The sequence below is a fragment of the Alternaria viburni genome (assembly GCF_023758015.1).
Source record: "Alternaria viburni strain BMP 2772 chromosome Unknown scaffold_23, whole genome shotgun sequence".
Lineage (NCBI taxonomy): Eukaryota > Fungi > Ascomycota > Dothideomycetes > Pleosporales > Pleosporaceae > Alternaria > Alternaria viburni.
The window spans coordinates 539,405-564,988 of NW_026055792.1; the positions used below are offsets into that span (position 1 = coordinate 539,405).

Here is a 25,584-nt window from a genome sequence, read left to right on the forward strand (position 1 = left end):
GGTATCTCAGTAAAAAACCGTAGTGGGCAGCGATGGGTAGAAGGGAAGGACCGTCCCAGATTGTTGTCGTTTCGATCTATAGTCGTGACTAGGAAACGCGCGACGGTGGTATCTCAAAACATTATATGTACTGAAGACGTGTGCGACGAAGCGGTTGAAGAGGGTCCTGGGACGGGGTCGAGACAAGCAAGGCACTAAATGCGACCAAGGTGGTGATCACCTAGTGATCGACACTCTCCGGTGAAGGGTGGTCGATGCTGCCGTCGTTCTTGTGAACCTTGCGATGTCTCCTCAGGTTGGATACGACGGAGAAGTGGCGGCCACAGCCATCTACTTCGCATGCGAATGCTGTCATAATGTTAGTGATGTAGGTGGTGGTGTGCTAGGGAGTGCTTACGCTTCTCGCCAGTGTGGCTGTACATGTGCGTCTGTAGCGAACTTGGTCGTGTGAAGCGCTTGTCGCAGATCTTGCACTTGTGCTTCTTTTGCGAGCTGGAGGAGACCTTTGAGCTGAACTGGCTCATCATCGACGCGGGCGCGGGAGGCATGTTGGCACCGAGGAGCGCATTGGGGCGGGGCAAAGTGCGCGAGTTGCCAAGATCAACAGACTCCGATGCAGAGCTGTAATCTGTCACAGAGCCCTCACCACCGTAGTACCCGTTCGGGCCATAGCTGCCTGATGAGATTGACGAGTGTGTCGAGTGTGCGGAAGGGAAGCCGTAGGAGTCGGTCGAGCTGCGGCTGGTTCCTTGAGAGCCGTAGATATTCCTAGGAGTAATGTCTGACTGACTCAGGGAGACCATGCCACGGCTTGCGTCAAGCGCATCGCTAAAGCTGTTGCGCGGTTGCTGTGCGTTCATTCTGCTAAAGTCAACAAGTGAACTTTGGCGTTGTCGTTGGGCTGCGCTCTCTACGGACTCGTAGAAGGCTATTGAGGGGACTGACGGATGTGAAGAGCGGCGGGAGGCATCCTGTTGGTATGCGTACGGGCTCCTTTCTGTGTTGCCATATTCCACCTGAGAGTAGGGTGCGGAAGTAGGAGCATAGGTTTGGTTTGGTGATGACCCAGAGGTAGCATAGCCAGTAGGGTATCCTCGCGACATGATATCTTCAGACGTAACAAGTAAGTTCTCTGTTCCGAAAGTGCCGTCCGGGAGAGTAATACCTTGTCCCATGGGAGGAGCTGTGACTGGCAGACTGTGGAACGGGATCGCAATGCTGGTAGGCCGTTGCGCGTCTACATTGGGTGCGACCGTTGTTTGGTACAGTTGCTGCTGCGAGGCGCCGGTGGACACCCACGGGTTGGTGAAGTGTGGTTGTTGCTGGGGGTAGCGCATGTGATCGTAGCCCATGCTGCTAAGCTGGGGTTGCTGGCGGTTGTCGACTGCCATTGCCATTGCGATGTATAGGGTTGCGGAGGTGAGGTGGAAGGGACCGGAGGAGAAGGTGGTACAAGAAGACGAATGTGAGTGTTACAACAGGCACTCTACTCGTAGATCCAGGTGTGAAACGTGATAGTTCGAGGGTTGAAAACGTGGAGATAGTCGATCACAGGTACTCAGTGGTGGGATCTGCGACCTTTTGAATTCACTCTGACACTGGGGACTCCCGTGCAGTGGTAGTCCAAGTCGAGTAAAGATAATCCCTCTGGTATGTCGATCAGTTGACCTGTACTAACCAGGAGCCGTGGCGATGAACCAGCGAGATTAGGTGTAGGGCGAAAGCGGACACCAGTGACTGGGTGGCAGACGCTCGAGCGTTTCAAGTGAAGCACAGTGCTTGCAAGGAGCAGAATGCCCAGCGGGTGCAGGGGCGGACCGTGTGGGCTGGGGTTGCGTGTTGCGTGTCGCGGTGGAAGGTTCGGTAACGTTATTCGCTCCAAAAGCAAACCAGCGACAAAGAAGTAAGGATGTGAGGGTAACGATGATGAAAGCAGTATTGATAGTCTCTGGTACGAGTTAAGGCAAGAGACAATTTAGGATTGAGTAAAGCTTAGAGGTTGGGGAGTGTTGATCAGCAGGCGATTTATCGGGGAAGAGACACTGATAAATTCCGCTCCTTGAAGCGTTTACGTCTTTTGGGTTCACAGCACCTCCATCATAGGCTGGCAGCCAAGCATAGTGAGCAGGCAAGTTGGCTGAAGACCCCGGAAGCACCTACGTCGGTGACGACAGGGATGGTTTGCGCTAAGGCATCTTTCTGCACGCTGCTTTTAAGCGTGTGGGGAGCGTTATTCAATGGCCTGCCCACGGCCGATGTGGCATCCGCGCCATTGAGCGCAGTGGGCTCAACAGCCTTCAGCTCCCGTTTACTCACGCCAGCGTCTACCGCTTCTCCATTGCGCTATCACCGGCAGCCCTCTCACCCGTGAGAGGCCAGTGGTGCGCCAAACAAGCCCTCGCCGCTAGGCAAGCCTTTCGTCTCTGCCAGACAGCTGCGAATCAGCGGGCGGTAGGCGCGGGAGGGATTTTTGGCTTTTGTTTTGGCGTGCATCCACTTGGCCAGGGTCGACGAGGGGCATGGAAGCGGACTAGTGCATTCACTCACAATTGCATCCTGCCGTTTTGGTCAATGAGCGCTAGCCTGATGAGCGATAAGAGTGAAATGCTCCGCAGTAATGCTGACGAGTGCGGCAGGCCTGGGAGTTGCCCTGTGTCCTCATCCTGGCGATATCTGATCACCCCCTAAGCATTGCTTCTGAGACTGTCGACACTCGACGCTGCAGAATAACGGTCGCCTAGCAGCACGCTCCACCGCAACCAAGAAAGGGACCGAAAAGGCGGCTTCGCAAGCTTGCGGTTTCGAGGTGCATCGCGCCGGACACTGGCCGGAGAGGCTGCTTTCGCGTCGCGGAGTCGGACCGCCACAACTATCTCCACGTTGTTGCGTAAACTCGAACTCTGTGAGTTTCTCTCCCTCTGTCCTAGCGTTGGTTCCGCCCCTCTCCTGACTCTCCGTCGTGCACGGCGCACTCAGAAAAAAAAGCGCCCGACGTGAAATTAGTCCCCTGAAGCAGCGCCTGTGCGCATACCTAAGCAATGGGCAAGCGTTTGATCGCCGTCCATGTTGCTTTGGCTGCAACGACTGTAGCTTAGCCAGATGGCGGGTCACGAGCTGCGGCATCCTCGACAGTCTCGGGAACTGCCTTGTCCAATAGGGGCACCACAGGCACGTCGGTCGCAGTCGGTGTACCTGCTCGGCACCATGTAACTGTACTCGACTCACACGCTGGGCCGAGTCTTGAGGAAGACACCACTTTGGCTTCCCACAGAGCTCCAATCAGTCGCACTCCCCAATATCGGCTTGCCCTTGGGATGGAGGCGTCATGTGTAGCAGGGCTGGTTGTGTGTGCGGTCGCTATATCCACCAATGACGAAATCGTGAGCCGATAGCACAGCGTCGACGATTGGCCTGGGGCAGGTTGTTTCGTGCTCCGTATCTTCGGCCTGTCATTGACGCGGACCGGATGGTTAGCTGGGAGGAATGATGAGAGCCAAGGCCCATTTGCACACCCCGCTGACACGCGCGCTGGTGGAAGGTGCTGTAGGATGTGGGCGCATCATGGGTGCTTGCTGGCAATGTCGTCATAGGAAGCCCGCCCTAGCGCAGACGCTAGAGCCCGTAAGCGAGCTGTCATTGGCGCAGCCCCCAAGCGGTACCTGGCGACAGTGAAGGGCATGCAGGATGATGTAGGAGCGGTCAAGCATGCAGATGATTTGCCGCCCGGGATATTGACCATGCTGCACAGCAGCCATTGTTGCAGTGCGTTATACCAGCGGGCAGAACGCTGTGTTGGGCGTTCAGCGCGCGTCGTGGCTTGGGGCCTTTGTCTGAATGCGAGCGCGAGCACGAGTGGCAATGGGCAGAAAGCATGCACTCGGAACCTGCCATCTCACCGCTGCATGCCTGGTCGACGTGAGTGGTTAGGTGTTGGGACAAAAGGGCCGCCTTGCATCTCAAGCGCACGGAGCTGCTTTGCTACTGCAAACCCCCTCACTGTGTTCGTGGCTCCGCGGGGCCTGGTCATGCAGGGCAAGATCTGTTGGAGCAGCGCCATCCCGCTCAACATCGAGCGTGCAGCCTGCACTATCAAAGTCACTTGAGCGTCAGGCCTCCACTTCGCTGCGTCTGCCTCTGCCGCTACTCTGCGTGTGCAGCTGTCGGCGGGAGTGGTACCCTACTCGAGTGGCCGGTGAATCGAGTGCAGCATCTGACGCCGCGCTGTGCATCGCATCAGCATCAGAACAGCAGGCCCAAAAGAAGTGGACGTGACCCATCCCCAGCGCTATCTGCTGTCGCAAAGGTCGTAGGGTGTCGGCAGCCGCTCGCTCGGCATTTGGACATTGGACCCTGCATTCGCAAGCCATGCCAGATCACCGAAGTTTATTAGCCGTTGTCTGTGAGCATCCTGCGCCCACCTACGCCCACCGCCAAGCCATTTGGGTACTCGATAAGCTCTAGGGTGGATTGTTTTTTATTTCCGAGATCGCACACTAGCTTTGCAATACGAGCAATAGCACAAGGCGTGTGGAGAAGCAAAGCCGGCTCTCCAGACACCTGCGGCTTTGCAGACAATCTATGTGCAACAGCATCCCATAGTTCTGGAGATCTTCAGTAAGCGTTCCCCGCGATCTTCACATGAGCCAGATATGCGGCTCTGCGAGATCGATCAGCAGCGAGTGATTGTCAGGCACACGTGTTGGACACGTTCACGACGAAGCTGCGCAGCACCGAATTGGTTGCGCAAACCATCTCCGCCGAGGCTTGTGTGCAGCTAGTGCTCAACAACCGCTCCATAGCCACGTAGCGCACGAACAAACTCCTGCTAGATCCGGGCAGCAGGTGAACCGAACAGCGCCTAAACCAGCGACAAAAAGCCAGCAGTAAAACCGCAAAACAAAAGCAGTCGGCGAGGCAGCGAATCAAGTGCGCCCGACACTCTGGTACATTAACCACCAGGTCCATTTTGCTAGCAAAAACACTAGTCACGGGCAGCGGTGCAATTGCGCGCTACAGCCAATGGCAACGTGGTGAGCCAAGAGAGCGCTACGACTCGGCAAGCCGCACTTACGAGTTCTCAACCCGCCCGATGTAACGTTCATCGAAACTGCGGGAGTAACGCGGGCTGTCAGGCTGTCAATCTTGGGGGTGGCTGCGCAAGGCACGTCTGTGCCATAACAAAGTTTGACCTGGAGATTCTGCATGTCCGATTTCTATCGCATGATCTCCAGAAAGTTCCCGCCCTCCTAACGGACAAGGTACATGATCAACACTGCCAAGCCAAGGAATTGGGTACGAAAAGCAAACACTTTCCCCTTCGAGAGACACGAGAGACCAGGGACACGAGAATTGTGATGTGGTTCGCAGATCAAAATCTTTTTCTTTCCTAATCTGATTATGCGGCATTACAGCCGTTGCTACAGCCCTATCTCCCCTTTATGCGCCCGAAAGGACGCGCAATGCCAATGCTTCTAACTTGCTGGTGGGGTACTTCTGACAGTTGACTCGAGTCGAAATCCACGTTTTCATTCTTTGACCGGCTTCAAGGAGAATCATCGGACGACCAGGATGTGATCAGATGCACATGATCTCCCCGAGCACGTGCATGCTGCATGAGGAAAGCTGCATTCTCCTTTCTGCCAGGACATCGCATGGGTCTTCGCATCTCGGGGCCTGAACGGGTCAGGTTATGCATTGGCATTGAAAGCCCTGCCAATGAAGTGAGGCTGCATGGTCGCCGAGCACCACCAGCATCTAACTTCCTGTCGCTACCCTATGATGCATCCCTATCTTTCAGAAAAGTTTCCGGTACTGTGGTTGAGTGTCTAAGCGTATCTGCATGACTTCTTTCTTGCAGACTGACTTGACCTTTTGAGCAAGTGGTGCAGCTGTGCGCTGTCAATGCTTCGTCTCTAAGAGGAAGGAAGGCGCGGGTGTCTTCCCGACATGTCGAGGCTCTATCGATGTTGAAATGACGGTGGTCGTGATGGAGCATTCGTCTCTGAGCATTTCATCGAGTGACGTGCTCAACGACCGTCCGTTCACTGGCCTGGAGGCGCGAATTTGAAAGCCCCGGTCGTGCCAAGGTAGCCTGTCTCGCGTTGCTCATACTATGAGCATTGTTTGCCCTATTCGAGTCGGCCTCATCCAGAGAACCGGGCTTCTTTGTTGTGAGAGAGTCTGTTTCTTGTTCATGGGCCAGTTTCTCAATGTTTGCCTCGGTCAGAGGCATCGATGGTTCGTTGTGTGGCCCCTGAGAGCTGTTGTGGCGGATGAGCTGTGGCCCGACTAACGAAAGCAGTTTTTCGTCGCGCAATTTCGTGTCTCTTTCCTCAGCGTGAATACGCCGCATAGCCCTCTCACCCTCGTTCTCGTTGGACCTTGTGAATGCTGCATCGCTCTGGTAGTGGAGGCGGTCAAGTTCAGCGGTCAATGCCTGCGCCGTTGTTTCAGATTCAACCGACAAGTCTGCCGTTCGCGGGTGATCTTTTGCCCTAGAGCCCACCTTGGAGCTTGGGGTTGCGACGCCATGTCGATCATTGTCGTTTGTGGGTGGCTTGCTTTTTGCCGTCTTTCGCCGGCCTTCGAGTGCCCACTTCACAAGCATCTTCAGAATGTTAGCGGACCCACCAGTTGGCTTGGGGAAACCTACCTTCTCCAGCAGCTTCCCTTTGACTGGCTTGGCGAGATAGTCCTACTGAGTCTTAGCATCTCCTATATCACGAATCCGAAGATGTGCCTGGTGAAAACTTACATCCATACCACACGATACACACTTCTCCTTGTCGCCCTGAATCGCGCTAGCCGTCATGGCAACGATCGGGACACCTCGAATTTCGGGCATATTGCGCCACGGCGATTCTGTCCTGATTGCGTGGGTAGCGGAGTAACCGTCTCGAATAGGCATCTGCATTTTCTGTCAGCAAGCAACACGTGCAAATTCTCGTACGAAGCTGTCTCACTTGAACGTCCATCAGGATGATATCCGGGCGTGGGTGCGAAGGGCCGAACTCCTGCATTAGATACTCCAAAGCTTCTTGGCCGTTCCACACTGCATTGACCGAGAAGTGAAGCTTCTTGATCGTCTTGAGCGCGATTTGCTGGTTGATGTGACTGGTCGTTCGTTAATCACCTTTTCCATGAGAACATGCTCTAGCGCAACTTACTTGTCTTCGACAACGAGAACATGAATCTCCTGTCTTTCACTGTCGGGAAGGCTCATCAGATGATCCGGAATTGCTGATTTGAGCAACGGGTATGATGAGTTCCCATTAGGAAGTTGCGGTGTCAACGGCGGTGTATGGCCTTCCGAGCTGCCACATGAGACTGACATGTCGCTCTGAAGTCGATCCGGAATTGACTCTAGATGAACCAAGGGTGATTCTCCATCTTGCGAGGGTGCACGAGTAAATGGGATCCAGAAAGTAGCCGTAGTACCCTGCCCCAGCTTCGAGTCCAGCCATATCTGACCTTTCATGAGCTCAACGAGGTTCTTGCTGATGGTTAAACCCAGGCCAGTTCCGCCGAATCGTCGAGCCGTGGACGAATCCGCCTGACTAAAGGGCTGGAATAATCGCTTGCGGACCTCCTCTTCTATACCAATTCCAGTGTCCTCAACGTTGAAATTGACCGTGACCATGTCTTTTGTTTCTTGGCTGATGGAGACGGCAAGTCTTACAGTACCCACCGAGGTGAACTTGATGCTGTTGGTTAGCACATTGGTGAGAATTTGCCGTAATCTGCCTGGATCTCCCATTACGCGCAGGTCTGCCCCAACCTCATCTTGTATGGAACTCTGGTAATCCAGACCCTTCCTCTGTGCAGCAAAAGACATCATCTGAGCGGGTCAGTAAGGACAATGAGGTCATACGCTGTAGTCTGCGACATACCTTGTTCACGTCTCGGAGGACGACGCTGAGACTGAACTGCACCTCCTCAACGTCAAGCCGTCCTGACTCAACTTTCGAAAAGTCCAAAATGTCGTTGATTACCGTCAAGAGACTGTTGGCGCTTCGATGAATGTTCTCGGCACATTCTTTCTGTTCCTCGTCCAGGTTCATATCGAAGAGGAGTTCAGACATGCCAATTACGCCAGCGATAGGTGTTCGGATCTCGTGTGACATGTTAGCCAAGAACTGCGACTTCATCCGACTTGCTTCTTTCGCTGCCGCTTCGTTGGCCAGGAGCCTCGAATTCTCCTTCTCTTGCTCCTTGAGTTGTTCTTCTCTTTCTCGCAGCTCGGTTATATCCATAGAAACACCGATCACACCATTCACAAAAGTATTGCCGTCGACGCCTGCAGTCCTGGAAGTGCTCATGAGCGGTACTAGACGGGTCCGGTAGTAGCGAGCTTCCGACATGTATCTCCCGTTCACGATCTCAGCTGATTGTTTTCCCTGCAGGATCTCCTGAATAGGTCCATGCCATCGCGCTCGATCATTGCTGGGCAACTCAAAGACATCGAAAACATTTTTTCCAACCAATTTTTCCTTGTTGGTTCGTTCGGTAGCGGCCATATCGCCTTCCAGGACCTTGACCTCATTGTTGCGATCAATAACCCAGAGGACAATTTTCGCGTGCTGGATGACCTGCTGCAATTGCTCTCTTGTTTGACGAGCCTCTTGACGAGCCAAGACAAGATCGTGGATATCGGTGCATGTGCCGAACCACTTGACTATGCGTCCGGAGTCGTCGTAAAAGGGCAAAGCTCGTCCTAACATCCAGCGCCACTCTCCATCATAGCGCTGGCATCTGTATTCTGTGTTGTATTCTTCGCCTGTCTTGAGAGAGTGGAACCAACGTTGAGCAGTTGCTGCCATGTCATCTGGATGGAACGGTAGGCGCCAGCCTTCGCCTATTGATTGATCGACTGTCAACCCTGTGTAGTCATACCACCGTTGAGAGAACCAGTCGTGAAGCCCATCAGGCGTGGTCGTCCATACCATGACCGGCATGAAGTTTGCAATGTACTCAAACTGCTTCTCGTTCTCTTCAATCTGGGCGGCAATTTGCTTGGTATACTCGGTGATATCCTTGAAGATCACTATACCACCAAGGAAATCCCCAGTCTCTTCGTGAAATACAGGCTCGCCGTTGATCTCATACACAATTCGAGTACCTGTGAGCGGATGTCGCATACCGATGCGCCGTCCTCCGACTCTCTCTCGTGTACGGCAGACCTCAATAATGGGGAACTCATCGAGGTTGAGAAGGCGCTGGAAATCTTCGGTCCAACAGTTGAACTGGCTGAGAAAATCTAGCTGGTCTCCGGGCGCATAGGTGGAATCTTTCGAAAGTAGCCGCAGGAGGGCTTTGTTTGGAATTCCGAAGCTTTGGTCTTTCCACATTGCTGTAAAAGAGTCAGTCGGAGAACCTCAGGTAGGTGTGGAATCATACATACCGTATGCGGGCATGGTAATAGAGTTTAGGATAGCATCCTTGAGTTGTGTTGCCTTTTGGAATATAGAGGCTGAATTCGCAATGTCGGCTTTGCCCCTAGTAGGAGGACCTCGAGGTGGAAATTCTGGCTGCTGTAGAGTAGGCGTAACGGCTTTCGAAGTCGAATTCGAACTGCTTCCCGAACGCCGGCCTGAGGAAGAGCTCGACGAACCCGAACTTCGTGACTTGTCGAGGCGAGCTCCTGTGTTTGTACGAGTGACTATACGACTGGTGGGTGGTGGCGCACTATCAGCAGCTACTGCACTTGTGAAAGTCAGCGTGTAGTATTGGTTATCATCAATGCTCCAGATGGATATGATGCAAGATGCCTGCATTGCATTCTCGTAATCTTTCTTTCTTTCTGACTTTTTCAAAGTGCCGTCGGGATCCAAAGAAAGCGGCGCAATGACCACCTCTACTGATACGTCGCGTACCATTGTTCGCGCAAGGTTTGTACTGCTCAGGCGCGGCAATGGTTTTGTTGACTGGGGTTCTCCTAGAGATGGCATGGTCGCTGCGGTCGGTGTGGTGTGGCCGCTGCCCATATGAGAATCTCCATCTTCGTCTAAGCTGCTTGCTATTGAGTCGTCGATTACGCAATCCAGAAAGCTCTACAAAAGTTAAATAATTGATCCATGGGCAAATGCATGGGCTATAACGAACCTCCCATGTGATCAGAATTGGAGAGCCGTTCTGTAGAATATCTACACCAAGATCACCCATAGTCTTGTCCTGCAACGCTTCCGCTATTGAAAGATCATGATCACCTTCCAAGTCAATACCAAAAAGGCGACCCATTGCCTCGTTTGCAAGCACTACGGTCTTCTGGGCAGATAAGACAAGAACCGGTACTGGCAAGTACTGAAGCGCAGTAAATGCAGCCATGGTGGCTGACGGCTCTGTGAGATGGATTGACATTGAGTCGCTACGAATCGAGCTGGGAGACGCAGATCTGGAGCGAGAGCGCTCTCCCATAGGAAAGTAGCCGCCATCGCCGCTGTCGGTCTCTGTCATTATGATCACGGTGGTGTGGTGGCGCGAGTATTATGGCCGCGTAGGGTTGTGATGCGACTCGTGTATCCGCGAACCGTGGCGACCGCCGAAGATAGAGCCGATTCCGAGCGCCTCAATCAGACCAGTCAACAACATGGAGTAAACGCCGTATCCAGATCATGAGCAGTTTCGTGCGCAGCCGTATTCGAGATCGGGAGAGGGAAGTGCGAGTTTGCAGCGTGGAAAGATGTTGGGCGGTGTTTGTCGACGCGCTTCGGTGATCGCTATACGAGGGGTCGATCGGTAAGTCTAGACCCTGACAGACGCTACCAAGGTAACAACTACCGATGCAGTGAAAAGTGAATCGAGAGAGGCGACAAGCACACAAAGGCACCACCAGGAAAACGTATGAGTGAAGGTCAGAGATGTCGCGAAGTTCTAGAATCACGCTTCCGGCATGCCGGGTGCTATAGCAATGACGCAAATTTGGCAGGTGAAAGAAGTCGACGCACTTTTGAGACGGCGCGCGTCCGTAGCGGCCATGGGGAAGATGCCCGAGCTCTGCCATTCGACGGAACATGGTTGTCGGTTGTTTGGCGCGAGATCTGGGGGCTCCATTCCTTTGGCTGATGCGACGTCGATCATTGTGGGCTGAACACTGTTCGGTTAAGGGTCTCCAGGCTACCTAGGTAGGTACCTAGGTACTTCCCCGTCTTGTCTCTATCTTGGACTGGGCATTACATTGTGTGTATTGAACATGTCGACGATTCGGTCTGATAATGATCTCCACTAATATTCATGGTCTTCTGTTGAGCTTGGGGTATGATCGACTGGCGGTCTAGAATGCCGCCTTCCCTAAACGCGATTGACAAGCCATGCACGGCAATCGAGAAATTCCCATGACTACGATGCAAATGTACATCTTCCGGGATCGCGACATTTCACGCACATGCGGAATTGGTACTGGAGCAGCCATAGCGCACACAGTATTCCCCTGCCATCTTATTGGGGCGATGTCCTGTGAAGAAGCCCGAGCTGCTTCCGGACACGCTGTGGTAGGCGTTGCGCTTACATAATCCCGATGATGGTGATGTTGAAGCCCAGGACGACAACTGTCTTTCTACTAGGCAGCTACATCGACACCTGCGACTCTCAGCGATACCCCCTTCACACATCGTAGTGCACGACACAACAGCACGACTCTGCTCAAAACTTACAAATGTTCTTCTTCGGGCTCGGCGGGCTGTTCACAGGTATTACATGTGAAGTCGCATCTGATAGATTCGCTCGCTAATACGCGCAGTCGCGGTCCTCCTCGTCAACGCCATAGCAATCCTCTCCGAAGACCGCTTCCTCGCACGCAGTACGTTTACCAGGTCCTCATGATCCGCCGCGACCTTTGCGCATCTACGCATCCATTGGCACACGCGAATTACAATTGAGCATCCGACTGACCAGGACATAGTTGGCTGGACAGCGTCTGCAGCAGAACCCGGTTTCGGCGGCCCTCGCGACGATGCCAGTATAAAGGCGCGACTGATCAACCTCGTATCCTCAGTACGGACGCTCATGAGGTGTACGTGTACCCCTCCATCCTCTCCATACCCAGGTCTCTTGGAGGGGGGAAGACAAAGCCAAGACAGATTTGCTGACACGATGCAGTACCGTTGATGTTGATCAACACCCTCATGATAATCTATCTACTAGTCCTCGGCTGAGCGCGGCGCATACACGTTACGAACCAAATCCCGACGATTTCGATTAGCATATACACGGCGCAGGAATGGGCGTACGCAAGCGTTTGGCAGTGCACGCTACAAAAGGTTTACTTTATAGGAAGGAGTTCATGGGAACAAGTACTGCATTGAAGAGCATCTGATATCCCTGCTTGAAGCGAGCAACTTGAGACAGGACATGGAGGAGAGCATACCCTGATGTGAATGGGTGGGGCTGTTGAACCACAAGATACCTTGCTATTCTTCCGTTGAGTGGGCATAATATATCTCACAAATCACTCTGCTTTCAGGCACAACACGAACGTGATCCAGATATTCGTATTTATCCCACACGCAGTCGCAGATTCGGAACTGCAAGCCTAAGCATTATGTCGTATAAGTAGACTGGTGAGGTATATGAAGTGAGTGAAAGTGAATGGAGATATCGGGAGATCATGTGTAGGTCTAATAGAGAGCAGCGATTATGTCGTCCAAATGTAGTGTATGATCTTGTCACCTACGACCTCCGAGTCCCTAGAGAAGAGTGTAAGACTCGCTTCCAGTCCAAGGAAAAGAACTACCACATGGTGTACTCGAATACCACTCTGATTTCTGGGTTTCCAGCACAGCGACGAATATACGCAGACATTTCCTTTTCCAAGTGCTGAGTCCACACATTTTTGTTTTCCGTGTCCCGAGAAACGCAGCCATAGATCACAATGCGCTGGAGGCCTCTCATTGTTTCCAGAGTCCGAAGGGCGGCCAATGCATCGTTCTGCACTGGATGCCTGTCAGTCACCGGGACAACGCCACTGGGGAACTCGAAAGCCCTTCTAGTGACCCGGAACGTGGTTATAGCGTCTCGCTGCTCGTTGCTGAGCCGGTTGATGAATGTGCTAATACCCCGAGGCAAGATCTGGAAAGCGTAGAGCTTGAAAGGTAGGAGGCGTGTTTCGGCATAGACCTGTCGGCTGACAGTGAGGAGCCGGAGATCCGCAGGAACGGGTAGGCGGCGTTCAAGATCGGCTTTGAACATCTGTGAGAACTTGGGAATCGTGGTGTCGCGAAATACATAGGCGTAGATTTGGTTGCGGATCTCGCCCGGGAGGCGCAGAAAGGCCGACTCTCGCTGGTTGCGCGTGGCGCTGCAGCGATATTAGTTATAATTTGGGCAGCGCGAAAGTTCCGTAATAACTTACATGACGGCTACTTCTTGAGCAACTCGAGCGTCCATCGTGGTGTTGCGTACGCGATTCAAGCTTCGTGACGAGCAAAACAGAAGGAGCGTCGAAGGTGGTTTCCAAGGTTACGACAACAGTCCAACCGTGCTAGTGAGAGCAAACAGCCCTCTGATGTCATCCATGGATTGCTTTGCAATATCGGAAGGTGCGCCTCTTCTCTCACTTCAAACGACCTTCACCTCTTTAGCCACGGCAGCGCAAAGCTCGACCGTCACTCCCGCCCCAGAGAGCACATGTATCCAAAGCCTCTGTGTATCACTCAAACGGTCGTTCTCACTTTTCACCTCTGCAAACTTGACTTCACCCTTCTTCCCCTCTTCTTCTGCAACTCGCCAAAGGAACAGATCGGGTACACCGCCACCTCTCTGCCCATACTCTTGCGCCATGACTTTGCACACCGTTGCCAACGCCTCGCCGTCAAAGCAGCGAGCAATCTCAAGCAGGTCCACAACGTCGTATGTCCAGTCTAGACCCACAACGCAAGTCCGACGCTCATGGTGTTCGTCGTAGATTCTCTGGATGATGGCGGGAGCGTCGCCGTTTGATATCTCATTCAACCTCGCGTTGATCTCGGATATCCGAGAGGGATAGAAGGCGTCGGTATGCAGGTCCAACGGACAGGTCTGGTACGGAGTCTGGAAGACGTTGGGTACGTAGGTGAATAGGACGTCGAAGAAGAGGTATGCGAAAAGCGTGCGCACGATACCACCTTCAGCGTGATAGCCTTTCCAGCCTTGGTTGCGGTAATGCGAGAGACACATTGCTTCGACGGAGCATTCGCCGTCCTCACGCGGATCAATCCATATAGTCTTTCCACCCCGTCGGCCCGATTTCGCATGTGGTGAGCTGTTTCGTCTCGACAATGAGGGTCTTTCACGTTCGATGCGTGTTCCCTCCATAACAACTTCGACCGGCTTCGTCAAGCGGACATGTGAGAAGTCGTGTTGCAATCGTTTAACAAATTTCAGAGACAATTCTAGTTTGGTGATACGCTTCTGCAAATCATAGTGATAGATAATATGCACAAGGTTATCCTGCAACCCGTCTTCACAGGTCTGCAAAGCAATAAGCTTCCAATGTCTCTTTTGTTTCTCTGCGCTTCTGTTCTCCGCATCGGTCAAGGCGGCCATGTAGTGTTCTTCAAGCAATGCTTTGCGCTGGTACCAAGCTCCTCTACGAGAATGATGGAACAGTCGCTGTTGCAGCAGTTCGTTCAGGAGTTCATGCTCGCGCCTGTGCTCCTTCCGTCGTCTGAGTATGTCGAGTGTCTTGTGAATGATGCGCGTGTATACCCAAGCTGGTGAAAGACGACGAAGATATGACCCTTCGCCGCTGTGATAGACGCTGTCCTCTTTTCGCTGCTCTTCTTGAACAAGCACTTGCCAGCGCGGATATACTTCCTCAAAGGTATCCAAAATTTCTTGATATCCTTTCTCTGTTGGTCTTCCGTTGAACTCCAAGATGGCATCTATGCGGTACTGCGTTCGTATAGAAGCCTCATACTCGAGCAATAGGGACCGAGAGGCGAAGATATTCGCAGATCGAGAGACAATGTACTCTGGAAAGTTCCAACGCGCAATCTTCGCCAAGATGATGGTTGTCAATGACTTCTCGGTCCACTCGGTAGAGCGGTAAAAGACAAGATGCACACGTTCGAAGAGCTTCAAAGTGGCCAGCGAGAGTCGTATACAAGGGCCTGTTTCTTGCATGATCCTCCGTGTGAAGTGCGCATCGCGATTTGCATCATCAGAGAGATCAGCTTCGGGCTCCAGCTCAACATCGGGCGTCTCTGTTCGTGACCTGGATACGGAAGATGCTCGCGACATCTCCGAGTCCGACCGCGTCAACCCAACATGGCCCAGACCGGTCTGTCTCTGACTTGTGCGTCGTAAAGCCTTCAGAAGCTCACCCTTGTTCTTTCCCTTGACCTTGGCATCCTTTGCAAGAGCCTTCAGTTCATCGAGTTTCAGTAAGGATGATGCTTCTTCGAGTGTGCTTATCTCCTCCTCAGATCGATCCGCGAACGTGAATGTGCTGCCCAGTGTTGTGCCTGCTGGTGCCTCTAGTTCGCCCGGATGTGACTCGACTTCGGAGGAGGAGGCCGGCAGGTCGTATGTACGTTGCAGTATTTCGGCTGCTGCGTCAAGGTCTGAGATGTCGCTGTGGTAGCCCAGGTTCTTTATGCGATGCCATGCGGAGGTCTTGCGAAGGAAAAGGCGTACGTATCTAGGAGAGAAGTCGAGGTTAGTATGACTCTACTGCTCATTATACTGGAACTTCCATCTTACAGATACTGCGCTTCGTAGCCTATCTCTCTCCACATCCGAAAGACCTCTGTTTCGGCCTCATCAAAGAGGTGACCTTCCTCGTCCAGCACAGTATCCAGCGCGAGGTTGAATGCGTCGACATAGAGCGAGCTCTTGCCTCGAACCCATGACCGCTTTTCCAAGCGCTCATCTGTCCCGACTGTCTTGCTCTCTTCCTCCGCCTTGTACGCTTCATATGCTTTGATGGCGTCATCGCCTGTGTCGACTTGTGGTAGCGCACTCTCGAGATCTGTCTTGTGTTCTTTCTCTTCCTCCTTGATAATAGTGCCATCGTTTTCGTCGTCAGAGTCAAGCACTTCGCGCTTCACAGTCTTGCGTGGTGTTGGTGGTGGTTTCTTGGGGCTGTTGCCCGTCTTCTGGCGCTTGACCGGTCGGTCTTGCTCGCCATCGAAGTTGGTGGATTTAGGATGCTTGATAAATCGGGTTATCATCTGATTGTGTACGGAAGGGCTCCGAGGATTGAGCGCCATTGCGAGGTCGCAGCAAGCTGCGGAGCGGCGCCTCGAACCAATGCAAGTAGCACTCGCCACAGGCCAGGGCGACGCGCTGAATCGCGCTGTCACGAGGCACTAACCCCAGTGGAATTTAGCGTGATCGGACCTCTGACGTCATCGCGATTCCCTTTCGATCCTCGAGTGAAGGACCTCCGCCAGGTTCAACGGACCTGAAAGATGTCTAATCGCGGAGAAAAGACATTTATATCAGAATATACGGCGGTACGTAAGGTGCTTGCATAGGACGTCGGTACTACGTGGAGTAAACCTCTGCCCATTCTACAAACGTCCAACCGCCTTCCTAGGAGGTAGTATAGGTGAAGATACCGCAGCTACCATCGACAGCTCTTAATACTTGCCTGACGCGGTAACGTCTGTCCCAGGTTGAGATGAGTTGCGACAGCAATGTACGTGTGAAATTCCACTCCCTAAAATCTACGGTGGAGAGAACCCATCTATAGAAGGGTATGCACCAAGAAGAATAGCAACGCTAGTGGAGTGGGGGGAGGGTAGAGGGTGAAGGATATGCTACCGCAATCAACGGCTTGCGATATTGCTTGATTGGGTAACGTCTGGCTCGAGATGAGACGAAATCTGGTATACTCAACAGACCCGACGAAGCGCGTCAACTAACAACAGTCCCATAAGTTGGCATCATTATCTTCCTGCCTGCGCCTCCGGACCTTCACACCGGACTACTCTCGACTGCGCCAACTCTAACCTACTTCCTATCCATTGATCGCTCTGAATCTCTACTTCGGTATCAATCTGTACGCCCATATAGGGTACACCATTCATTCCCTTCCGACCACTCCCCACTTCCAGATCTTTCCTGTCGTCGCTCCTTTGGATATCTTCTCTTTCCACGAAGGGGTTCTCGCTTCCTAGTACTCTTTGCCCAGATGTATGTATCGAAGTAACGCCAGATTTGATGTCATAGGCGAGCTCGACGTCGTGTGAGCTGAGGTTTGTAAAGGTACGTACGCGGCTCTGGCGTTTGCTTCCGGACAGATTACCGTATCCATGCGAGCTCTGGCCAGGCATCTTTGATTGGCTGGTGGCATAATAGCTTGTGTGCTCACGGAGAAAGCGTATATGTTCGCGGAGAAGAGGCCATATACCGGGGAGATTGGCCACGTAGACGGCAACGGATGCCTCACGGGTATACCACAGCATGTACGTGGTGGAGTATACGTCCGATAGATTGTAAACTTTTGTCAAGATTGCTGCGACAATCTTGTCGGTCGTGTCAGTAAGAAGAAATCGTAAGATGACAGGAGGGAGGAACGTACAACAAAAATACCCATGCTGAATAGTATGCCTAGCACAATCTTCTGTTTCAGAGGAAGTGAAAGCGACATGATCATCGGTATCGGCACAGCGATGATGAGGACATCGCTACTTATGTTGAAAGTTGCCTGTACTATCGCAAAGTGTTCAAGTGTCGTACATTGCGGATTTGGGGGCGGCACTGCCCAGTATCCTACGAATGGGCGACATGCACTGAAGAAAGTAATCTGGACAGCGAACCAGCCGATAACGACCCATAGTGCAGCCACTTTGATCCACTTCATGTTCGTTGTTCCGGTCAGCATACGAGCAAACATGAACAGCATACAGGCTTTCAGAGACCAAATAACGTTCAGCATACACTACTAGGCGTTAGTTGTGCGCCATAGTGTGTTTGCATGTCTCATGGTCTGTTGACTTACTTGCTCGGAGACGACGACGATCTTCGATCCTTTGATTCGCTCATCAATCTCTTCTTGACTGAACGTTGAGAACAGCTCTGGTGGGAAGAGGTTGCTTCCACCTCCTGTTGCGATTGTGTTCAAGCATACAATCAGCCCGGTGTAGAAGGTTGGTACGGCTGTTGCCATGATCCAATCATCTGCTGCAAAGGCGTTTAGGCTTCCGACTCGATGCCATCGCGCATAGCTGTAGTTGAGAGTGAGCACAGCGATATGATTTGGCTAGGTATTACTCACGTGCGGAGTAAGATCATGACCATGCCGATGCCGTATAATATCCATGACTGCACCGACAATTGCTGCGGAAAGTCGGACATGTCGCTCTCACCCATGATCGAAAATAGGATAGTTCCGCCTGAGAGTCGTTCGGCCAAGGGTATTGTCCACGAGACCTTGTGTAGAGAAAACGAATGCTTCGAGTTATTAGTCGCACTTCCTCCACATGTAATGCTCCATGCTTTGGATTGTTAATAGCTCGGTCCAAACATAGTGTCGAGATAAAAGTCTTGATTCTCAGGAGATGAGATGACAGCCTTGGATGATAAAAACGCTACACCGCGGGAAGTCTACTGCTTAGCCAAGATAAACATGGATTCGCTGCACCTATCAATACACCTAGACACCATATCATATTTGGATATGGCCCAAGAAACGGGACGGGTATCCTGAGACTATACCCACAAGAAACGTCAATAAACATCTCCGCGAAGTTGCAATCGGTATCTTGGAATCCTTCGAAGCTCAATGGCGTGGATGGCCTATGGCGATGATCACCATCAACGTCGACCTAAATAGTTAGCATCCTGTGTCGGCCCTATCATCCTTCCAAGAAATGCCAGTGGGGATGCATAATTGGTAAGAATTGTTACCGACAGGTAAGCTTGTCCCTGAACGATGCGCGGGGTGCAACATTCGGCGTGATGGGGTTGACCGCAAGGCGTGGGATGTACCCAGTTAGGCGCCGTCCGAGGCGGACGCCTCCAGCCGCACGGTAGGCATTGTCCGTATTGGTATCAAACATCGCAAGGATTCAAGTGTAAGCGATGCTTGGGATAATCTTACTGACGGTAGGACGAGCGGTGAGTAATAGCCTCAACAACGAGAGAAGCACCGTATTGTTAGCAGAAACATGTATTCAACACGCGTTGCTTCGTCCAGAACACACTCAAAGGCTATTCGAACCACTCAAGCTGTATACCTAGGTATGAGCGCAGTGAGATTCCGGTAATAAGACATGACTTGTCCTGCCATGTATGCATCTATCTGCGGCAATATCCACACGGAGACGTTGAAGCGTGGAGGCGGGGAGGTGCGCGATAAGGGAAAAAGAAACCACGACGGAATGCGGATGTCACCCGCCAAGCGATCCCTGCCACTGCCGAATTCTACATTTCATAAGCTTTTAGAAACCAACCCCGGTTTGATTACAAGGGACCTATCTCAAAAGAAACATATATACATTCTCAAGATAAGGAAATATGCAGGTCCCAACAGAACCCTCCGGCACCATGAAACAGACAGCGGAGAAACCGGAACAGCTCCATAGGAGATCTGCATCCAGGTACCAAGCCACATCATGCAGGGAAGGACCGACCACGTACACCAGACCAAACGCCAAAAAAAAACCGCTGAATGTAAACGCTAAACCGCTCAAAAAGCTCCATGTACAGGGAAGATGTAATCCATGAGCGCAACACTCATCTAAAGCGCCCAACTGCCTTTCCTAACGGCAGTTCCACGGCCCCCAGCCATGAATTCATCTTCAGCCATGTGGGGGTGTTGCCTTGCCCATTCCTGGATATAGATGCGTAAGGCGCGCCAGCGCATGCATGTCTCCTCGGTAATCTGGGTGTCCTTCAAATTGCCGTCGTTGCCTAGACGAATGTAGCCACGGGATGAGGCGAGGTGATCGTCTTGCCTCAACTCGGGAATGGGAATGTGCGAAATCTTTGAAAGCTCTTCATCGAACGGACGTGCCATTGATGGATAACCAAGTGACAGGTAATTGTACACTTGGGTGACAAAGTTGTCCCCGAATTCTTCTTCGATGGACTGCTCGACAGCGAGCTTCTCATCGATGCCCGAGAAGTCTGTTTGCCCAAAAGTGACGCCGGAGCTGGATGCCGGAGGCGTAGGTGGCAAGAGGCTCGTAGAGGGCGTTGGACAAGGCGACATGGGGTTTGGCTTCTCATTGTGGGGTGTGAGTAAACCGGCTGGCCCGCGTGGGGACTTGTCTCCACCGTTGACGCAAAATCCACCCCACAATCCGTGCGTGCTCGAAGCTCGGCTGTTGGCATTGGACCACAATGATGGTGTTGTACTTGTTTGCCTGCCGTTGCCTTTTCCACACCATAAGCTTTCTCCTGTTTCAGACGCGGCCTTGGACTGCTCAGAGAGATAGCACATAGCCGTCCGGACCGCATCGCATCCTTGAGTAGGGTCAAAACGAGATGGCTCCGGTGATGCACATCGCGGGAATTTGATGTCCTGTCCAAGCATAGGAGGTCGGGCTTCTTTGCGCTGACGCTCTAATTCGGGGTCTTTTCGCTCTTTCGCAAACTTCTTGGCCGTAGCAGCATCCAGAAAGCCGGCTGGGTTTCCAAATGGACTGAAAGCAGGCTTGACATACTCTTTCGGCTTCTGCTCCTCTTTACCAGCTTTCTGCTTCTCTTGATACTCACGCATGGCAATTAAATCCCAATTAACCTGCGTGAAGGACGGTTCTCGCTGCGGCTTCGCCTCAGTGACTGATGGCTCTGAGCCTTCTGTATCATGATCCACGTAATGAGCCACGGGTTCGTGGAAGTCGCTGTTCGGGAATGCGGCCAAGGCCTGTTCCCGAAGCTGTTTCTCTGCAGCCTTAGCAGCCAACTCAAGTAGGTAGCCAGCAGAACTGTCGTCAACACTTTCTCGTCGTCGAGTAGCTTCTTTGTACATAAACGAATGGTCTGAAGTATAAGGTGGCGACTCGGTCGGCGATGGCGGCGCAGATGCTTCAGACTCGGAAGACTCAATCGGGTCTAAGTCAGGAACACGGAACGAGTGTTGCGAGCAGCTAAAGTACGACCGGCGTCTACACGGTGAGGCGTTGCGTTGTATCTCCAAAAACAAAGGGTTCTGTTTGATATCAAAAGTCGGTGTGTTTGTTGGCGGTGTGGGAGGGATTCCCAGTATCCTTGCTTTCCGGGCACTTATTGCAGAGTCCGGGGTCGCCTCAGTCTTGTCGGACGGTTGTATTGCGGGAGTGTCGTCCCCAGCCTTGCGATGTCTTTGGGCAGTTTCGATCAATTGCGGTCGAAATTTCTTGGTAGGCAGTTTTAGAGAAGCCCTGTACTGGCTACTGTAGCTTGAAGCCGCTTCCATAGGATCCGCTTTGAACTTCCCAGTGGGGGATGTTTGCTCTTCCCAGTCCTTGGCAAACTTCTGACGACTGCTTCGTGTGGTCGTCTCCACGGGCTCGGGAGCAAAGCGACGGTTGGACCTCTTGGTAGTCTCAACGGGCTCGGGCGCAAACCTACGGCTAGACTTGGAACTTGATTTTGTCGTCTCTATTGGCTGTGGTGCAAACCTCCGTGGCTTCGGCCTCTCGGCCTGCTGTGCCGGAGCTTTGTCCTGCTCTGCCGCAGCCTTGTCCTTGGAGGACGAGACAGTTGTCTCGATGGGCTCGACCTTGAAACGCCTGGGAGGAGCTGCTGACGCCATCTTTAAGTATTTCCAGCACTTGAAGGGTGCTCCCTGATGCTATACTTATACAGGCAATCGGATATATGACTAACGGTGTCTTCGCCAATCGCAGGACTATGCGGTGGCCCGGGTAGACTAGTGGCAGAGGCCTAGTATCTGGGGAGGTGCGGAACCGAAGCGGGGAATTTACTCGGAATATTTCGGAGGCATGTAACTGCGTAGGGGCGCTGTTGAGCGTGACAGCGACGTTGCGGACAATGCTCGGTGCAAAAGTAAGCACACGCAATCCCCGCTGGCGGTATGTTGTGGTGGAAGCGCTGGGATGGAGGGTGCAGCCGATGCTGGCTAGTTGGGGGCAGGGAATTGTCTACGGCGGTCGATTCGGAGGCGCGTAGGGCTCAAGGGTACTCGTGTGGTCTTGGAGCATGTCAGTCGCGTGCCATTTTGCTTCTGGCCGTCCCCCAGGCACGGGCTCAACTTACTGGACCCCGTATCGCAGTTCCCACACGGCCAAGGGTTTGTCGAAGTGCGGAAAGCGTCTGAAGGAGAGGTTGCCGAGAAACATGTGAATGGCACAATGTCTAGTAGCTGGCGCTGGCGTGTGTGGTGCAGGATGACGTATGGTGGAGCGACTGCTAGGGACAGCCCAGAGCTACCGCGGGGGTTTGCGGGTTTGGGGATGCGTGGGCGTGCACTGGTGGTGAGAGCCGTTGGTTATATCCAGGGCGGTCGCGGTCGTGTTCAGTCGTGGGCGCAGCTCGTTGGACGACAGGGTTGAGTTTCCAGCGTCTTGTTGAGGTTCGAGAGCTGGTCGGAGCGCCCTAGGACCAGCAAGATCCAGGCACTTAGATGGTCTTATCAATGCGTGCACCGCTATTGACACACGAGATATCCCTCGGACTTGGACTAAATGGGCAGTGGCAGAAAGTTCTAGGGCTCTATGGCTGTCTACCAGCTGCCCGATGACCAGCCTCGTGGGCGGAGCGGTCAATCAGTGGAGTCAGCACTCTGCACCCGACCGCATCTTCGGCACGTTAATTCGTTCCAGGATGCACGGTGCGAACGTGCAGCGGCCGCGTGGGTCTGCGATGAGAACTAGACAATTCCATGTCGAGCATCGGGGATCGACAAATGGCATCCGCTACTCCACGACTCCAGACTCCACGCCCGCTTGCTGATCGAGAATGACTACAGCCTCTGGGGATTTCAGAAAGTCTGATCAGGCCTTTGCCTCGCAGTGAAAGCGATGCGGCATTTTGTGTGGAAATTAATGCTTTATTTACGGAAACCCTAGCCACGTACTTGTCTCCGCTGAGAAGAGCCCACAGAAGGTCATGGCGGCATCGTGTATTCCCGAATGCGGCCGCTGAGGCAGGAATCTTTTCATGTGTGCGTAGCCACGATGGCATAATCTATCACAATTACACGACACAATTGCAGCATGCACATGCGCCTTCCGTTTACAGACGCAGTGCTCAGGTAGTATAATTTGTGTCCAATCTCACGCTGACCATCCGATGTTGTGAGGAGTGATCGGGCAGGCGCGGGCGATTTCGGGTGGCTTGTGCAGTTGACACATGTAGCATGAACGACGGTTACCGTAACCAAAATTAGACAAATGGATCTACCATAATTCCACATCGTGAGAGTACTCCTATCTTATTTTTGCTTTGTTCGCCCCGCTACGCCTGTATCGCTTTCCACTTCACATTGGCCATGCATCTGGCTGGGACCTGACACAATTTTTGGATACATCGACTAACCAGTTCTCTCAAACGCCAAAAGAAAAACCTAGGTACTCAAGAGTTCCGTTCGTTATACACAACATTGAAGGATGATCTGAATGTCCATTCCAAAAGAGAGCGCCCCTGGACTCCAACCACCAACCAACAACCAACAAAAGCCTTCCAATCGAGTCAAGTAATACCGCCCCAAACTATGGCGGCGAGATGTATCCATAAGCCGGCGCATACCCGCTCCAAGACTGTTCCACCAAATACCAGAGGGGCGAGCGATCCGGCACGACAAGGTGACTCGCTGGGTCTCCGCGGCAATGCTCGTACTGGGGGCTGAGACGCAGCGGCGACTGCAGAAAAAAGTACTCAATAGGCAACGGCGTGGCAACCGGCATGCTGTGGGCAACCCAATAAAGAACACCCGGGTCGGGTGATCGGCTTCGAGCGCTGCCGCCGGCAGATGCTACTGGACTGTGGTCGATTGTGGCACACGGTTCGACGACCATGCTGTCGGACATGGCGGCACAGTCTTGGACCAGATCCGTGGGGTCTAGGTCTGAAGAGTGTGCCGTGGCATTGTTTGCGTCTTCGAACATTCTCATATCTTCCTCTTGCGGCACGGGCATTAAGTATTGCTCCTCGTCCGCGTCAACGGCTGTCTCATCGTCGCTCACTCCGCCACCGCCTTCGTCGTCGCTGGCCTTCTCGCAACCTTCTCCGCAGTCGTAGCCACAATTTCTCCAATTGAACTGGGGCGGTCTGTCTGCCGATGGGCTATCCAGAGCCGGCTGATGGGAGGGGTTGTTCGGATCGTCGTGGTCGTACATCTTGACGATAGTAAGAGTATCGAGTAGTCTTTCCTGAAGGTATGTTAGTTGACCTTGCTTGGTATGGATCAACGTAGTCAGCACCATTGCCGTGGAAGGTGTGGACGTAGGCAACGTCGACTCATTGCATACACATAGAGAAGTAGTGCATCTTACCTCGACAGCTCTACGAGAAAGAACAAGGACAGCAAGCAATAGAAGACAGTTCTGTTTATCACAGGACAAGAATCGTTTTGGCAAAGGTAATAGTATACAAGCTAATAATACAGATCAAGACACCTCCAAATCAATAAACTCTTGAGAAGAGACCGAAAACAACAACTACAACACATCACACCAAGTCTTTATACACACAGTACATGAGCGATCATCGGCCAGCCAGAATATACGACAGAACGAAAGGGAGTCATAACCGCCTCCGCGACAGACACGTTGCCCGACCCCAAGCCTGAGTCGGTCACCTACCTGGCTCCAACAACCCATCACTGGACCTCCTTCCCCGCATTTATCGCAAGCGACGTCGCATCAGGAGTTTGAAGGACTAACATCCTCCGCTGATCTAATACCGTATTCCGACACCGGCCAGCGTGCTCATAACCTGGGGTAGTCGACAGTACCCTCGAGTAACCACGCGACGGAAGGATAGCATAGGATACGTCCAAGACGAGCTGGTAAAAGCCCGAAGGTAGCCGGAATGTAGAGTGTTCTGCCTGATGACGGCATGGGGACTTTGTTTTGGGGAGAACGCGTCGCGTGTGCGTGTCCTAGATGGGCTCACCGGAGGCCGCCTACATGGGCGTTGGAAGTGGGGTAAAAAGCCACCGGTCAACACCGAAAGCGATTGTAGACCAAGGAGTTAGGTATGACTCTGGTGAGATTGGTCGCTTCGTTTTGGCATGTTGTGGAGCGATGGAACTATGGATGACGGATATTTGGGGTCGTGTCAAGCAATGTTGCCGCTTTTAACCTCGTCGGTCGGGAGATTTTGTTACTGGTGGATGGATTTAGAAAGGAGATCTAATTGTCTCATAATACTTTGGATATTTCCTGATATTCTCTTTCTATCACGGTCATGGTGTAGCGCGCCAATGTATATGCATCTAAATTGCCGTGCATTCGCCTCTGCATGCTGGGTCCTCGATCTAACCATGACGTCTTCTCCCGTCACTCGATGCCCTTCCTCTCCACCTTGCTCATTTGTTATGCCAAAGTAACGTCCGTAACGAATTCCAGTCGTCCGACTGAACGTAACTGTCCACACGTTAGCATAATCCCATATTCTTTGAGCTTCAAGGGATACCCACATATAACTCATACTGCTCCTCAAACTGCTCTGCACAGCCTCAGGATGCCACCTGAAAATATACATAACCATTGC

General features: G+C 52.6%; 7 protein-coding genes across 7 annotated transcripts; all 7 read right to left on the bottom strand.

Annotated features, from left to right (window-relative positions):
• Positions 1 to 220: 220 nt before the first annotated feature.
• J4E79_009192 (uncharacterized protein) lies at positions 221 to 1,397 on the bottom strand (the record flags this gene model as incomplete). The annotated part of the gene is made up of 2 exons (XM_049358043.1): positions 221 to 348; positions 398 to 1,397. 2 exons carry the CDS (start codon positions 1,395 to 1,397, stop codon positions 221 to 223), a joined length of 1,128 nt encoding a protein of 375 aa, XP_049207642.1.
• Positions 1,398 to 6,010: 4,613 nt separating this feature from the next.
• On the bottom strand, positions 6,011 to 10,452 carry J4E79_009193 (uncharacterized protein; the record flags this gene model as incomplete). Its single annotated transcript, XM_049358044.1, has 8 exons — positions 6,011 to 6,607; positions 6,653 to 6,694; positions 6,755 to 6,907; positions 6,963 to 7,113; positions 7,167 to 7,837; positions 7,890 to 9,349; positions 9,401 to 10,049; positions 10,102 to 10,452. 8 exons carry the CDS (start codon positions 10,450 to 10,452, stop codon positions 6,011 to 6,013), a joined length of 4,074 nt encoding a protein of 1,357 aa, XP_049207643.1.
• Positions 10,453 to 12,723: 2,271 nt separating this feature from the next.
• On the bottom strand, positions 12,724 to 13,380 carry J4E79_009194 (uncharacterized protein; the record flags this gene model as incomplete). Its single annotated transcript, XM_049358045.1, has 2 exons — positions 12,724 to 13,291; positions 13,346 to 13,380. 2 exons carry the CDS (start codon positions 13,378 to 13,380, stop codon positions 12,724 to 12,726), a joined length of 603 nt encoding a protein of 200 aa, XP_049207644.1.
• Positions 13,381 to 13,551: 171 nt separating this feature from the next.
• Positions 13,552 to 16,184, bottom strand: J4E79_009195 (uncharacterized protein; the record flags this gene model as incomplete). Its single annotated transcript, XM_049358046.1, has 2 exons — positions 13,552 to 15,613; positions 15,676 to 16,184. 2 exons carry the CDS (start codon positions 16,182 to 16,184, stop codon positions 13,552 to 13,554), a joined length of 2,571 nt encoding a protein of 856 aa, XP_049207645.1.
• A 1,036-nt stretch (positions 16,185 to 17,220) lies between these two features.
• J4E79_009196 (uncharacterized protein) lies at positions 17,221 to 18,291 on the bottom strand (the record flags this gene model as incomplete). Its single annotated transcript, XM_049358047.1, has 4 exons — positions 17,221 to 17,262; positions 17,501 to 17,860; positions 17,921 to 18,146; positions 18,197 to 18,291. The coding sequence occupies 4 exons, from the start codon at positions 18,289 to 18,291 to the stop codon at positions 17,221 to 17,223; spliced, it is 723 nt and encodes a 240-aa protein (XP_049207646.1).
• Positions 18,292 to 19,660: 1,369 nt separating this feature from the next.
• Positions 19,661 to 21,661, bottom strand: J4E79_009197 (uncharacterized protein; the record flags this gene model as incomplete). Its single annotated transcript, XM_049358048.1, has 1 exon — positions 19,661 to 21,661. One exon carries the CDS (start codon positions 21,659 to 21,661, stop codon positions 19,661 to 19,663), a length of 2,001 nt encoding a protein of 666 aa, XP_049207647.1.
• Positions 21,662 to 23,579: 1,918 nt separating this feature from the next.
• Positions 23,580 to 24,293, bottom strand: J4E79_009198 (uncharacterized protein; the record flags this gene model as incomplete). The annotated part of the gene is made up of 1 exon (XM_049358049.1): positions 23,580 to 24,293. One exon carries the CDS (start codon positions 24,291 to 24,293, stop codon positions 23,580 to 23,582), a length of 714 nt encoding a protein of 237 aa, XP_049207648.1.
• Positions 24,294 to 25,584: the final 1,291 nt, after the last annotated feature.